General features: G+C 56.3%; 7 protein-coding genes across 7 annotated transcripts; all 7 read left to right on the forward strand.

Moving 5' to 3' along the window:
- Nucleotides 1–1404: 1404 nt before the first annotated feature.
- On the forward strand, nt 1405–3681 carry LTR77_007104 (uncharacterized protein; the record flags this gene model as incomplete). Its single annotated transcript, XM_064804341.1, has 3 exons — nt 1405–1543; nt 1626–1725; nt 1776–3681. 3 exons carry the CDS (start codon nt 1405–1407, stop codon nt 3679–3681), a joined length of 2145 nt encoding a protein of 714 aa, XP_064657111.1.
- Nucleotides 3682–4603: 922 nt separating this feature from the next.
- ADI1_2 (1,2-dihydroxy-3-keto-5-methylthiopentene dioxygenase) lies at nt 4604–7119 on the forward strand (the record flags this gene model as incomplete). The annotated part of the gene is made up of 2 exons (XM_064804342.1): nt 4604–6800; nt 6860–7119. The coding sequence occupies 2 exons, from the start codon at nt 4604–4606 to the stop codon at nt 7117–7119; spliced, it is 2457 nt and encodes an 818-aa protein (XP_064657112.1).
- A 730-nt stretch (nt 7120–7849) lies between these two features.
- LTR77_007106 (uncharacterized protein) lies at nt 7850–8355 on the forward strand (the record flags this gene model as incomplete). Its single annotated transcript, XM_064804343.1, has 3 exons — nt 7850–7948; nt 8000–8243; nt 8297–8355. 3 exons carry the CDS (start codon nt 7850–7852, stop codon nt 8353–8355), a joined length of 402 nt encoding a protein of 133 aa, XP_064657113.1.
- Nucleotides 8356–8858: 503 nt separating this feature from the next.
- Nucleotides 8859–9368, forward strand: LTR77_007107 (uncharacterized protein; the record flags this gene model as incomplete). Its single annotated transcript, XM_064804344.1, has 2 exons — nt 8859–8984; nt 9036–9368. The coding sequence occupies 2 exons, from the start codon at nt 8859–8861 to the stop codon at nt 9366–9368; spliced, it is 459 nt and encodes a 152-aa protein (XP_064657114.1).
- A 446-nt stretch (nt 9369–9814) lies between these two features.
- Nucleotides 9815–10313, forward strand: LTR77_007108 (uncharacterized protein; the record flags this gene model as incomplete). Its single annotated transcript, XM_064804345.1, has 4 exons — nt 9815–9886; nt 9933–9985; nt 10037–10256; nt 10305–10313. The coding sequence occupies 4 exons, from the start codon at nt 9815–9817 to the stop codon at nt 10311–10313; spliced, it is 354 nt and encodes a 117-aa protein (XP_064657115.1).
- Nucleotides 10314–11069: 756 nt separating this feature from the next.
- Nucleotides 11070–11574, forward strand: LTR77_007109 (uncharacterized protein; the record flags this gene model as incomplete). Its single annotated transcript, XM_064804346.1, has 3 exons — nt 11070–11088; nt 11145–11310; nt 11364–11574. 3 exons carry the CDS (start codon nt 11070–11072, stop codon nt 11572–11574), a joined length of 396 nt encoding a protein of 131 aa, XP_064657116.1.
- Nucleotides 11575–12414: 840 nt separating this feature from the next.
- Nucleotides 12415–14986, forward strand: LTR77_007110 (uncharacterized protein; the record flags this gene model as incomplete). The annotated part of the gene is made up of 4 exons (XM_064804347.1): nt 12415–12610; nt 12672–13571; nt 13637–13702; nt 13758–14986. 4 exons carry the CDS (start codon nt 12415–12417, stop codon nt 14984–14986), a joined length of 2391 nt encoding a protein of 796 aa, XP_064657117.1.
- Between the last annotated feature and the right edge of the window lie 200 nt (nt 14987–15186).

Genomic DNA, 15186 nt, shown 5'->3' on the forward strand with positions numbered 1-15186 from the left:
GTATCTCTTACGAGACCGTCTGAATTGGGAGTCTTGCTTCCGGACTCTTGAGCCGGGCTTAGTAGGAAATGAGGCGTCTTGCTAATCAATGAACAAGCTACGGCGCTGAAAGACTGGAAGCAGCGAGCGGGCCGGTCTTTTAGCAATCTCTGGACCTATAGCAGAATGCTGGGTTTGTATAGCCTGAAACGCGAGTCAAGGTGTGGTCGTTCTGTGCAAATCTGAAGTCGTCCTGGAAGCGGGGCTGGCGGCCAGAGGTGGAAATCGTTTCAGATTGTGCAGGAACAAGAAAAGCATGCAGGTACCGGATAGCTGCTGTATAGGCGTAGAGGTGGCAGGCATGCAACCTGCTCTGCCGGCCTATCAAGCCTATTCTGACTGCAGCGAGGAGCGTGATTGTGCATGAAGGCTAGATCGAATGGCAATGCTGCTGCCACCGTTTGCCGTGTCCAGCGGTCAACACGCTCTGTGAGCGCCCGAGAGTCGTGTCCAACCGGTGCTTGACCGTAAGTTTCTGGGCGAAGCGCTGGGGGTTGAAGCGCCGTCCACCGCACTGTCGTCCGAACACTACTCATGCTGCATTCTTGGACATTCTGCGATCATGTCGCCGGATCTCCGCTCGAAGCAGAGCGCCTTGAGCGCACATGGCACCGTTGGCCTTTGCTCGCTGATCGCAAAGCTTGCAAGCGATCCCGTGCAGGGGATATTTAGCTTGAAAACGAGCCTGCCGAGTAATGGCACAGCGGTCTTGGTCCGGACATGGGCAAGTGCAGACGGCGGGCGCTGCCATGTTCAAGCCTCTCCGCGGTATTGAGATTGCGGTGGGTCCGCTGTGCTGTGCACCATCTCTTCATGCCAGCGCTTTGGTGGGAGTTGAGGAACGACGCTGGGCGGCTGCAAGAGAGCGGACAGCAAACCGCAGAGTCGGCCGGGTTGACTTGGCCAGCGAGCACAGGAGCAAGAGAAGTGGAAGATCCCTGCGTAGCTCGAAGCAGTCTATTCCAGTCTCGCAATTGGCGCTAACGAGAGGTGTGAAACGTCCACGTCCGCCCCCTCAAGTTTCACGTCCTTTCCCACATCCACCCAACTCCAGCCCAAACCTCATTGTCGATACCTCACCATTGTCTATACAACGACCTTCAATTGCACCCGCGAGCCGGTCTCGCCACAATACCCTTTCTCACACCTCCTCCATCTGCCGCCCACAGTCGCTACCGCATACCAACCCACCTCCCATCCCTCCCTCCTGCCCCCGACCGCGTGCGACACTGGTGGTTGCACCGATCGCCCACCATCTTCTCCGTTTGAGATTGAGGCTTGCCTCATACTCTGATCCCAAACATCGCACATCTTACCTTACTCTCGGCCCGCAACGTCTGCAGCGCACCGTCGCCCGAGATCATCATGTATCCCAACCACCAGCATCCGGCAATGCCACCACCCCAGCAGCGCTCCGTCGCGCCAGAGACCTTTCTGCTGGCCGAGGATGCGCAACAGAGCTTGCCGGCAGACTCTGTTGTCGCATTGCAGCAGGTCGACAACCGTACGTATCATGCACGACCGGCTGCCAGCGTAAACAAACGCGCGGGCACCTACAGTGTACGCGACGCTGACATCTCATGCAGTCAAGTATTTCCTCATTTCAGCGCCCGTGGACTGGAGCCAGGACCAGTACATCAGACGGTTTCTCCTACCTACTGGCGAATATGTGTCTTGTGTGCTATGGTACGTACGAAGCAAGCCCACATCCCGCGCCTATCACTTACAGCAAACAGGAACAACCTCTTCCACATCTCTGGCACCGACATCGTCCGGTGTCTGGCCTTCCGTTTCCAAGCCTTTGGCCGCCCGGTCAAGAACTCCAAGAAGTTCGAAGAAGGCATATTCTCCGACCTTCGCAACCTCAAGTCCGGCACCGATGCCTCGCTTGAGGAGCCCAAGAGTCCGTTTCTAGACTTTCTCTACAAGAACAACTGCATCCGCACGCAGAAGAAGCAGAAGGTGTTCTACTGGTATAGCGTACCGCACGACCGCCTCTTCCTCGATGCGCTGGAACGCGATCTGAAGCGGGAGAAGATGGGACAAGAGGCGACCACCGTGGCAGTGAACGAGCCGGCACTGTCCTTCGAATTCGACTCTTCTCAATCCCTCTTCGAGCAGCTCACGAAGGCGCAACAGAACAACCAATCGACGTTCAACGGCGGCCAGTCGTCGTCTATGCCGCCGTCCCATTCGACGTCACCCGTCCTCCGGGCGCAGGACTCTATGCCCCCACCACAGATGATACCACAACAGCAACATCAACACATGCCGCAAACCACGATGTCGCAGGCGCCCATGCCTCAACACAGTATGCCACCAGTCATGCACAATGATTCGCTGACTCATGTGCCAACTTACTCTCAGATGGCGATGCCTCCTATGCCTTCTCAGATCCAGAGAACGCGTGAGCACTCCGTTAACCCGGTCTTTGATCGCAATGGCGTTCCGCTGTCGCAAGTTGCGCATCGTCACAGCTCAATGCCTGCATACATGGAGTACTCACCAGCGCCGTCTTTCGTCTCCTCGCACTTCGAGGACTACAGTCAGCGAGGCATGTCGTTTGAGCCAGTCACGCCCCCGCAGCATATGCCGACGGGCCATGAGCCGGCATACATTGCCAACGAGGACACTGGCCTGTACACTGCTCTCCCTGACGTCGGTCTACAGCAACCTTTCAACCCTCTCATGTCTGTGCCACCACATCTGGCCGGCGCGCACTATCCGTCGATGGCGCGCAACTACCAGCCTCAGCAAGTCTATTCGGTTCTTGAAGGCTCGCCAACCTACAAGCAAAGGCGTCGGCGGTCTTCACTCACGGCGGGCCATCATGCGGCTGGCGTGACCGGCGCAGGTAGCGTCACTGCTCACGCAGTCCACCGACCAAGCGATCTGCGCCGCTCGATGTCCAGCTCCGTTGTGCCTCAAGCTATCCCGGAGGCTCAAGAGGTCACCTACAACGACTCCCCAGCGAGCATGCATACTCCACATCATCCCAACCAGATCATGGGCGACCACAAGGAGCTTATGAATCTGTCTCGTCATGGTACCCCACTGGGAGCTGTGGAAGGCGCACACGAAGACTCTCATGCCCTTCGCATGCCACCTCAGATGACCGAAGACTACGGCGCGTATACCTCCAGCCCCACGCAGGACTACCGCGGTGCATCACTCCAGCATCATGCTGTCCAGCGCACTGCGAACGGTGTCTTCAGGAGAGCGCGTAGTGCCACCGCCAGCGAGCTTGGTCCGTACCCGACAAAGAGCCACTCCTGCCCAATCCCAATGTGCGGGCGTCTGTTCAAGCGTTTAGAGCACCTCAAGCGCCATGTGCGGACGCATACGCAGGAACGCCCATACATCTGCCAGCTCTGCAGCAAGGCATTCTCGCGCTCCGACAACCTCGCACAGCACCGTCGCACGCACGAGACCAATCCCGACGGGCACGCGCCTTCTGAGGAGGAGATCGAAGAGGAGCGCGAAGCTCTCAACGACCTCGACGACGCGGGTGATGATGAGGTCAACTACCTCGATGTCGGCGCTGACATGTCATCACACCTCCCAACGCACGTCGACATGCGCAGCATCACCCGCAATGACATGCCTCCACCTCACATGATCTCGGCTGGTGACTACCGGTAGTCGGTGCACTTTGCAGTACATGCTCTGGTCCTTCTGGACATTTTCGACGAATGTGTTAGAATACAGCAGGTCGCCGGTCTCGCGACTTGCCACTTATCTCCTTGACTTTCTGGACGATGGTTTTCGAAGCTGCACGCTTCGAGAGAGGCGGGCGGTTTGGGGCTTTGACGACGTGAATGATACCAGTTTTCCTTTTGTGTTGAAAGTTACCTTGCATTTGGTACCTTTAGAAGAAGAGTTGTTGTGCGAACTAGCGTAGGCGATGGAAGGGTTTTGAGACAGTCCACAGAACAGATTTACCAGCGCATTCAGAATTATTATTCTACCAATCTCATATTCGTCCGGCCCAAATACCTTCAGAGTAAGCACGTGACCCAGTAACGCGCTAGCTCGATTCCGACCTCCCGCGCCAACTTCCATGAGCGAGACCCTCTGCCATGCGGCACTAGCATCTGCTGTCCTACCTTCAATTCCTTCTCTTCAGACACGTTTTGCGCTGCAAGTTCTTGGGACACTTTCGTCTGTGATATTGGGACCTTGATCTTTTCGACTTTTCACCGCCGGCGATTGCGCAGTGTCCGGATCACTCCTTAATAGCTCCCGCGGCTCGAAACAGCTTCTACAGCACCTGCGAGGACCCCGATGCGGCGTCTTTCTTGAAGAATTGGACTCTGGAGCTCGTGATTGAGGTACGCCTGCATGGCGTACCAGCAGGGCGGAATGAATAGCGCGGGTGGACAGGGTGGAGAGCATTTGGGGCAGCCGCAGGGGACGGAGTATACGCTTCAAGGTACGTTTGCGAGTGAATAGGAGACAGTGGGCAGACGGGCGGGTGCGCAAGCGTGGAGAACCATAGGCGGGCGTGGTGGAGACGGAGGTCGGATGGCACACGATCGAGGGTAGCTAACGGACCACAGGCGTAATGCGCTTCCTACAGATCGAATGGCACAACCACGAACGCGCGCGGAATTCTTGGGCGATCGAGCGCGCGGAGATGAAGGCAAAGATTGCGAAGCAGGAGGGCGAGTGCAGGCAAGCGAAGCGGATCAATGAGCAGCTCGTCAGGCAGATCCAAATGCTGCAGAAGGCGCTGAAGTCGTCGCGGGAGCAGAACGGTGTTACTGTCAATGGGACTGGACGGGTGGCTACGCCTGATCAAGCTGCGGGAGAGAAGAGCAAGGAAGGGCATCAGAAGGTTGAACACGGGGATTTGAAAGGTGGGTCTGATTGGCGTGCTGAGGACGGGCATGAGCTGACCTTGGGCAAAGCGCTGCATCATAATTCGTTCCTCCAGACTGGAGCTGCGGAGGCGGAGACGGGCGACAAGGCGAGGGAAGAGTATCTGGACAATACGCGGAAGTACTTGAAAGAGTGCATGCAGCAGATACAGTACCTCCTGACGCCGCCTCCACACCCTCCTCCGCAAGCGCTGCCAAATGGGACGTATCAGACTGGACTTCCAGAGCCACCACCTTCTGTCGAGGACATTTATGCGAGAAACAATCAGCGATGGACGCGCCAGCAAGGCCAAGCATTACCACAAGCATCGTCGATGCCGAATCATCAGCCACCTCCGCCTCCGAACAACGTAGCTTCGGCACAAGAGCAGGCCATGTCGCGAGGTCCTAGCTACGCCGATTATCAAGCACCGTCTCACCCTCCTCCCGAATCCCGACAACAGAACACCATCGACAGCCCAGCACCGTTTGAAGACCAAGTGGAGAGCGTGACGCATACGTTCGACTCTAACGGGCGAGCAGTACCGACACCTCCAGAGCAGACGCGACAGATACGACAGCAGCCCGAAGCGGACGGTTGGACGTTCGATGATGAGCCTCCGCGATCCGAGAACGCTCCTTCTGACATGCCGGCGAAGAGACCGGATACCGATCTCTTCCCTACGGCAGCCGGCAACACCCATCTCTCGGCTAAGTCGCCACCACGGACTGGATCGATATCCCACCGAAGGAAGAGTTCTGGCTCCCAGGCTATGTCGAGAAGGAGGAGCTCGCAGGGTAAAGCTGAAGCACACGACGCTGCGGAAGCCGCTCTTGCGAACAGCGACCCGTCTCAGTTCAAGGTCAAATTCGCGTTGCGAGGCCATCTGGATGTGGTTCGGAGTGCAATCTTCAGTGGTGGCGGCAGTCCGAGCGAACCGGAAGTCTGCACTGCTGGCGACGACGGCACGATCAAGCGGTGGATCATTCCTGGACAATCGTATCAAAACTTCAACTCGGCTAGCAACACAGCTGATCTAGACGTCGCTGCCTACTTCACGCACCGAGGGCACGATGGCATTGTTACTTCGCTCTCGACATGTCCCGCGAGTACTGGATTTAGCACTGGCGGAAGGGCGAGCGGCGATGGCTGGATCTTCTCGGGTGGCCAGGATGCGACAGTGCGAGTTTGGGAGCGTGGGCGAGTGGACCCGAAGGCTACCCTGGAGGGCCATACTGATGCTGTCTGGTCGGTCTGCGTTCTGCCCGCTTCCGTTGGAGTAGTGTTCGGTCCTGAATGCGGCAACTTCGGCGGTCCAGATCGCCTGCTCTTGGTTTCTGGCTCTGCAGACGGCACCGTAAAAGTCTGGGCCGTTAGCGCGCCGCCTCAGACCTCTTCACCGTCCACTGGGAGCAGGAGAGGCGTCGGCGGCAGTCGCAGGCATAGCGTGACGAGCGGCAGCAACTTCACATCCGAACCACAGCCGAGCGTCGCCAGCAGTACGCCTTTCAGCTACACGCTTGTGCACTCGATCGAGAAGCCGATCACGAACCGCGACACCAAAGGCTCGCCGACGTCAATCTGCCCGCTTTCTGCTTCTGGCGACACATTCGTGGTCAGCTACACCGATTCCTCTGTGTTCATCTTCGATACCAGGACTGGAGAGATGTTGAGCGAGATGCAGAGTTTCGAGACGTATGATGGGACGATGGACACGAGTATCAATGCTGTCGTGGCAACGAGTTTGGGGATGGAGGGCTCGGGTCCGGCTATTGATGCTTCGCGTGGTCTGGAGGCGGAAGAGGTTGGGGCCGGTGCTACGGGGAGCAGGGAGGGTGTTGAAGGGGTGGTGATTAGCGGGCATGAGGATCGCTTTGTGCGGTTTTTTGATGCGAATAGCGGTAAGTCCTCACAACCCGGATATCATCTGCTACTGGCTACTTATACTGACATCTCATAGGTCAAGCAACCTACACCATGCTCGCCCACCCCGCCGCCATATCCGCCCTGTCCCTCTCCAAAGACGGACGCGAAGCCGTTTCCGCAGGCCACGACGCTAGCATCCGATTCTGGTCCCTCGAGAAGCGCATCTGCACGCAAGATATCGTCTCCCACCGCGCAATGCGTGGAGAAGGCGTCTGCGACGTCGCTTGGAGTCAAGACGGGAGGTTGGTGGTCAGCGCAGGTGGTGACGGGGTCGTGAAGGTGTTTGCACGATGATGTAAGAATGTTTGGGGCTTTGTGTGCGTATAGGACTACTTGTGTGTTGTAGATATGGGACGTTTGTGCGGGGCGCTGTGCTGATTTTTGCATGGACAGAGATGCGGGCATGGATGGCATTCAAGGGCGTTGCATAGCATCTTCTGTCTGGCGTTGCCGCTCGATGGAGGTGAAATAGACCAGTGTCAAGTCTACTACGCAGACAAAGTCCTTCCAATTCCACGGACACTTCAGGACGATGGCTTCCTTCCTGCACGATCCAGCGACATGTTGGACGATCTCGTGGGCCCCCTGTTCAGCCACGGTTACACGGCATTTCGGACGAAGCGTTGCTCGAGAGATTGATAGTTTTCTACCATACTTCAACGACGAACGGTATCAAGAATATGCTCGACCACCGACCGAGACTAGGAAGTGGTTACACGAACGACACTGATGCCTGGGTAAGTCATTAGGTTTTCTGGGCTATGTGATGGCTCTCACAAGTAAGCCAGATTTGTATGAGGCTCTCGTACGATTCTCCTTCATTGTCAAGCTCACATTCATATGAGCAGAACAAGGTTCTAGAACGTCACATGGGCATTGTAGCCTAGACGACCTCACTGCCCTTTTTCACCTCTTGATCTCTTTGCCATCCTTCTCTCCAACATCCATTTACGCCCACCACCACAATTTTGGAAACCGAGAACACTGATCTTCAACCATACCAAACCCAGCACAATCAGGCGTCATGTCTAACATCACCTACAACTACGAGATCGCGAAGTCTCTCACCGAGAACGAGAAGAACCGCCTCATCTGTGTCTTCCTGAACGCGCCGGCGGGCGTCGTCAGTACCTTACCTCACCCTTCATTGCATAACATGCTAACATCCCGACAGCACAACCAAGCGGACTGGAAGAAGGCAGCCGCAGAGTTCGGAAGCGCCAACGCAGACAGCATGAAGGTTTCCACGGCCACCATCTTCAAGAAGCTCAAGCAGGCTAGCGACGGCGAGACGACACCAGCCAAGCCGGCTGGCAAGAAGCGTAAGGCTGCTGGTCAGGACGGGGATGATGCTGAAGACACGCCGAAGCCGAAGAAGGGGCGCGGGAAAGGCAAAAAGGCTGCTGCGGAGACCAACGGTATTTCTAGCCTGCTTCGTTGTGTGGTCCGTGACTGTGCTGACTTATTCAAGGCAACGACTCCTCTAGCAACGAGACTCCAGTCAAGCCCGAGGTGGGTGATGATTTGTAGATGTGCTCGCCGCACGACATGAGCCGAATTGTGACGATCAAGGGAAGATGTTTCAGCGGTTTACAGGATCTTTGCAGAGGGCTGGAGTGGGCATTTGCCGCCATCTAGTTGATACACAGGATCCAGGCCTCCGGTGAGCAGCATATTCACCCAATGTCGATGGTTACATCTTTAGCAGCCACATCAAGCAATGGACTTATGCCTCATCAACCTTCTTTCCAACCTTCTCTTCACCACCGTGACTTCTGCCTCGGTACCTCTCAGCTGCGCCTCGTGACACCTTCACAAACACGCTAGTGATATCGCGACATCAACAAGAGTGTCCAGGCCTGGAATATCACGCGGGCTGTGCTCATAGAAGGTCACGTGCGTTTCATGTTCGAAGCTGCCTGCTTTACTATCAGCTTTCTGCTTCCAACCTTTTCTCTCTCATCGACATACCATCTCCCGCACAACAACTTCCCACAAGCCACCACCACTCAACCACAACACATCCACTAAGCATGTCTGAGCAACCCACCGAGCAAGCTGCTGCGCAGTCCAGCGAGCAGACTAAGAATGTCAACTTCACCGATGGCGAGAGCAAGCTCTTCGTGAGCATCGTGTCCAACCTCACCGGAGACATCCAGGTACGCCTCCGCGTTCGCCACTTTCTCTCTCCAACAGCTAACCGGTGACAGTTCGACGCCGACAAAGTCGCCGCAGAGCTCGGCTACAAGGACGGCAACATCGTCAAGACGAGATGGGGACAGATAAAACGCAAGAGGCTAACTGGTGACAACGGCCCGGCTGGCGGTATCAAGAAGCGTTCGCCGGCGAAGAAAGGCGCGAAGGCCAAGGCTGAGACCGAGGGCGAGGGTGGTGACGATGAGGAGGCTGTCAAGACCCCGAAGAAGCGCGGTCGTAAGCCGAAGGCTGCGAAGGCTGAAGAGGAGACTCCGGTCAAGGACGAGGTTGTTGATGAGGTTGCTGTGATGGAGGGCGCTGACGAGGCGGAGACCCCAAACGAGTGACAAGCGGACTGCTGCACGCATAAGAATGGCAGCTTCGACATGAGTCCGACGTTTGCGAGAAAACAGAGCCGACAGCCGTCGTGTGATGGTTTGATGTAGCCAGGCTTACTTACATGTCGCCCAGAGAGGCCAAAGATCATCTGTCAAGCATACCATGAAATGATATTTCAACAACCATTGCTCGCTTCCAGTTGTTTGGCGAGGTCATGGGCAGTTCTGCTTTCTCTCCCTTGACAGTGAAGTGATGTAGAAGAAGTGAAATTGACACGTGGACCTACCTGGATGCTTCTGGTCTCCGTTGCTGTCACAACCTGACACCTACCTACCCACCCACCCACCCACCACAAACTTCTCAATCAACCTACACTTCTCAAAACACAACACTTCGCACCCCCGCATCAAACTCAGAACAAACAACCCACCCGCCATCACCATCGTTGCTAGCCATGGCGACCACGACCCAAGTCTCCAACGAGCAGTTTCTGTTCAGCTGCATTGACCACTCCAACGGCGGAACCGTAAGTCCTCCACACGTCGAGATTTGCAGTTGCTGACACAGTACAGGTCAACTGGCAGAACGTCGCCGACGAGTGCGGGATCGTCTCCAAGGGTGCTGCGTAAGTCCATCCCTTTTAGCGCTGACAAGTACAGCCGCTCACTCCATCTAGCGCCATCAAGTACAAACGTCTCAAAGACAAGTTCGGCTCGGCTTCTGGCAAGAGTAGCGATGGCGGCGAAGGAGAAGAGGGCACCAAGACGCCAAAGAAGAAGAAGGCTGCAGACAAGACCACTTCGGCCAAGAAGGGCAGCGCGAAGAAGCGCAAGCTCAACGACGACGACGACCGGGAGGCTCAGGACTCTCCCGTCAAGGCGGAGAAGGAGGAGAGTGTGAGTATTCTGACCTTGAATTTATGAACTTCTACTGACCGAGATCAGGACATCTGAGATTCCTCCGAGGACGTGAATGTGAGTATCCATCAGTTCTTCCTCCTGTACTTGCGATGAAATGGCGGCGGCATGGCTGGCATCGAAATCATGAGAATGGAAGGAACAGGGAGCTGGACAGTTGACAGGTTGGGATGAAGTGAAGTGTCCAGCTGCCAAGAGCGCCGTCGGAGGTGTGCCGACCTCACGTCTCGCGGTCTTTCACATGCACGCGTCCGTAGAACCAACTCCATCCACGATTCACACAAGCCCACATTATCCTCATTCCCGCCGACTGCTCGCTGAAAGAATGTGTCGGTACCTCAGGCTGCGCCTTGGGTAGACTGGCCGTTACAATGTCACCATCCCGCAAGGCTATCAATACCCTCCTCCTCGACGATAAATCGCAGAACATCACAGCTCGCATGGTCGAGAGAGAGGACGTACAATCGCTCTGGAGAGTAGAACGCGGGCGATGATACAGCAGTCCTTGTCGCGACGATCCCTAATGCTTATGCTCTCGAGAGATGTGGCCAGTGTAGCGGCCCAGTTGGCGACTTCACTTTTCGTGTATGCGTGACACGTTGGTCTCGTGACCTCTTGGTGATACTTTCTAACCTCCACTCTGTATTCAACTCTCACTCCACTATCACTGCTTCAACTTCACTCTCACGTTCACCATAACTTCCGAGAAACAGCCGCGAATTCAAAAGACCCGATTCTTCCCTCACACCTACATTTCCACACACAACCATCAAAAACACCACTCAAGCCAAAATGCCTATCACCTGGGACGGTGCGTCGTCCGCCGCTAACGTACTGCACGTTGGTTCTCTGCTGACTTCTCCGCAGCCACGATGGATCGCAAGCTCCTCCTCGCGATTCTGAAGAAGCACCAGATCTCCGTCGACGCGGAGGCGGTCGCCTCCGAGCTCACCTCCGAAGAGCAAGCATGCACCCCGACCGCCGTCAGGAAGCGTCTTCAGAAGATCCGCGAGCAGATCAAGGATGGCTCCGGGTAGGTCTTGCAATCACAAGTCATTGCCATCACTAATAAGGCATTCATTCTAGGGCCGACGAGGGAGAAGGCACCCCGAAGCCGAAGGCGACCCCGCGGAAGCGCAGTGCTGCCGCCGCTGAGGGAGAGTCGCCAGCTAAGAAGGGGAAGGCTGGGAAGAAGGGCAAGGGTAGCAAGAAGCAGACCGAGGAGGAAGCTGATGACGAAGAGGAGACTGCTGCCGCCGGTGTCAAGAAGGAGGAGGTGGACGACGATGGATTCTAAGATCGGGAATGACGTGCGGGCTCCTTGAAGAAGGCTGTGCCGAATCGATACCGCCGTCGACCTCTGCTGCCAGCGGGCTATGCTGCTCAGCAACACATGATGAAGTCCTGGACTGCCTTATGGCGATGGTCCCCCGACGAAATGACAATAGCAGTCCTTCCGTCCATCCCTCCCTGTGACACTTATCGCTCGATCCGCCTAACCCGTCCTCACCTCATCGTCCACCTCCCACCACGTCGACCACCTCACCAACACCGACGCCGCCGCCGCCGCCGCACGTGAACGCACCTTCCTCGTCCCCTTCCAATATTTGGCTACGTCACCGAACCCAACAAGCCCCTCTACTGGCTGCAATGGTCACGCTGTTGCCTCTCTCGGAGATTACTAGAACCCACTAGCGTGTCTTCTGACAGGTTGCCAGCGTGACCTGACTTGGCCAAAGCTCGAAGAGCTGCTTTCCTGACTGACGTTCGCGTTGAGCACATCACAACAACCACCTCCCATCCTTTTGAACATCAAATACTGCACAGCGTTACTCAAGCAGCATTGGTCACACTTCAATTTAGCAAGCACGTCGACCGGCGGACATCCGCCAACAGTTCTGCTTTGCACTCGCATCGCACGCATCGAAAGGTTGGTCACGTCGGTGTTAACAGCCACCTACCACCTTGCTTTTCGGGCGTTGGAGGATTTTGAGATCACACTGACTGCTCCCAACTCTAACAAAGTTGAGAGCAACACACTGCTACTCAACAAGCAGAATCTTAGCCTAGCACTCAGCACTCAGCACTCAGCACTCAGCAAACAGCAACCTCCCACCTCCAAACGACCCAGGTCATCATGGCTCCGAAGAAGTCACTCTCCGACGCCTCGTTCGGTGACGACAACGACGATCTCTACCAGAACCCAGACGGTGTCAATGCCATCGACGACGATGATGACGAAGACGGCGACTACGGAGCTGAAGCCAACACCTCGAAGGATGGAAAGAAGAAGCGCAAGTCGGTTGCCAACCGCAAGCTCATGCGCTGGAACGGTAACGAGACCCCATTTATCACTTCCATGCTCTTCGCTAATACTCTTCCTTCGTCATATAGCCGACAAAGACCAGCTTCTACTTCTGCAGATCGAAGCTGTCTGTGCGAAGCGTAACATCACCCTGCCGTGGGATGATATCGCTCGCGCGACCGCACCGTTCTTGACTGGTGAAGCAGTCAAGCAGCATATCACCAAGGTGTACCGCACCCGCGTTGCTCATGGCTTCCAGGTCCCAGTCCGCCATGATAAGAACACTTCGGCCAAAGACGCCAAGACAGAGTATGATGGCATCGACTCCAAGGCTGAAGCAGGTACGAATTCTCAATTACTTCACTGGGTATTTCCTCCTGGCAGAGGTGGCAAGGCAGGCGCCTTTGCAGAAGGGGCGGATTCTCAGAAGAGCATGAAGAAGGAGGCAGGTGGAGACGGATATGGTGTGACGCCAAAGAAGGCTGGAGGGGGTAGTGGTGCGCTCGTGACGCCGCAGAAGCCTTTCGCTCGGTCGTTCTCTTTCTCTTCAACGCAAGCGACCCGCGGCAGTTCACCAACGCCCGAGTCCAAGTCGACCGGCAACCGTGGGCGTGGCCGTGGTAAGAAGGCTCAGTCGGAGCTCTCCGCGGCGAGGGTTGAACAGGATGCCCTCCCCACCCCATCCAAGTCTACAGGCAAGCGTGGGCGTGGTCGCAAGCAGGAGAATCATCGCACCCCCATTAGCCCTTCTGGATGTATCATCCCTGGATCACATGGCAGCTCCCCATCCAAGAAGCAGAAGATTGGTGGCGTGGCTACTGATGGACTGCCTCGCCGTGCGAAGGCTATCGTGAACTACCAAGAGCAGCTGGAGTCTGACGATGAGGCTCCGGTGGCATCCCAGCCCGCCGATGAGGACGAGTCATACGGAGGCCAAGGTGACGAAATGGCCAAATTCCAGGAGATGGTCAAGAACAACCAGGCATCCTGTAAGTTGAGAACTGCCTTGATGTCAGTCCTGCTCCTTTTGAACACAGCTAACGCGGGAGTACAGATCTCATGGACTACGGAGCCACCGCATACGATGTGCAAGAGAAGAACGCTCTCAATCGTATTACTGGTACGTCCGTCATGCACTTACACCTCATCTGGGCATAGCTAATCTCACCACGTAGCTCCGATGGGCTACAATGTCAATGTGTTCGCCATGCCTGCGGCACAATCGTTCGACTCTAGGCCAGCGATGCAAGCGCCTCGGCACGAAGACTTTCCCACGCTTCCAGCCTCCGTCACTGCGGTGATGAACCGCCCCAATGGGGTCACTCGCGACAGCATGATCGGTGGCAACAGGTTGGAGAGATCTTTGTCCGGCAACACCCTGGCTGATGAGAACTTCGGCAGCGGCAATACGAGCAGTTCTTCCAGCGGTGCCACCTTGGTAAACGACTGGACCGATGCCAACGGTCAGCCATGGGAGGCTACTCATACTGGCTACAGCCTCAACTACACCGATGATGGGTCTCACGTTGACGCTCCTTGCCGCCTTGACGCGAACACGGGCGAAGTGTCCTATCCTGTGGACCAATCCTACCACAGCAGATACGGCAGCAACGCAGCTCAGCAGGCAAACCTCAACGCCCATCACAACAACAGCTTCGGCAGCAACACCACGCAGCAGTCAAGCTTCAACAATGGTCTGACTCACAGCTTTGGCAGCACAATGGCACAGCAGTCGAACGCATCTCTCAACGACAGCTTTGCGAGACAGATGTCCAACTTCAGTACTGAAGCCCAGAGCTCCATTCCGCACAGCGATGCTGAGACGCTGCCATGGTCTCCTAGCGGTCAGAGCTACAACAACACCGTCTGCCCGCCTTTCACGCACTCGAACGGTTTCCCGAACGGATTGAGCTGCAACCCACCTGGCGAGGGCGACCTCAGCTCTTTGCACCCGCACTACATGAACTACCCTCCGCATGTGGACAACTTCCAACGCGGTCACAATGTCACCAATCAAGTTCAGGGCATGGGGCAAGTTCCGCGCTTCGGCAACACTGACCACAGCACCGGCAACGTCGTCAACTCGAACAGGCTCCTCCACACCAGTGCGTCGGCCCCAGGCACCACGAACAACGGCGGGAGAGCCAGCACTACACCCGGCTTTCCACAGACGAACTACTACACCGGCGCCCCATTCGCCCGCTCGAGCCCGAACACGATGATGGGGGCGATGAGCTTCAACGAGGATAGCGAGTTCGACGCATTCGCGCAGACCACCAGCACCAACGCCAGCCAGAGCAGCCAAGGCACTTACGACCCGTCGCTCAACCCCTTCATCCATGGGCTCAACTGGGCCGAAGATGGCGACGGAGACCTCTTGTGGGAAGGGAGTAGCATCGTGTGAGCCATTCTCGACAGCAAGAACAGTCCGCACCACACCGCCTTCTTACCCATAGCACTTTTCAGCACAGTTTGTTCCCCGGCAGAGAAGCACCTTGCCTCTTCCCACGCCATCGCCTCGTCCCCCGACACCAACACACTTGCAATCAGACCGATCGACGACTCCAATGACTGGCAGCGTCACTAGAACTGTCTTCTGAAACC

This window comes from Saxophila tyrrhenica (genome assembly GCF_035928015.1).
Source record: "Saxophila tyrrhenica strain CCFEE 5935 chromosome Unknown scaffold_11, whole genome shotgun sequence".
Classification (NCBI taxonomy): Eukaryota; Fungi; Ascomycota; class Dothideomycetes; order Mycosphaerellales; family Extremaceae; genus Saxophila; species Saxophila tyrrhenica.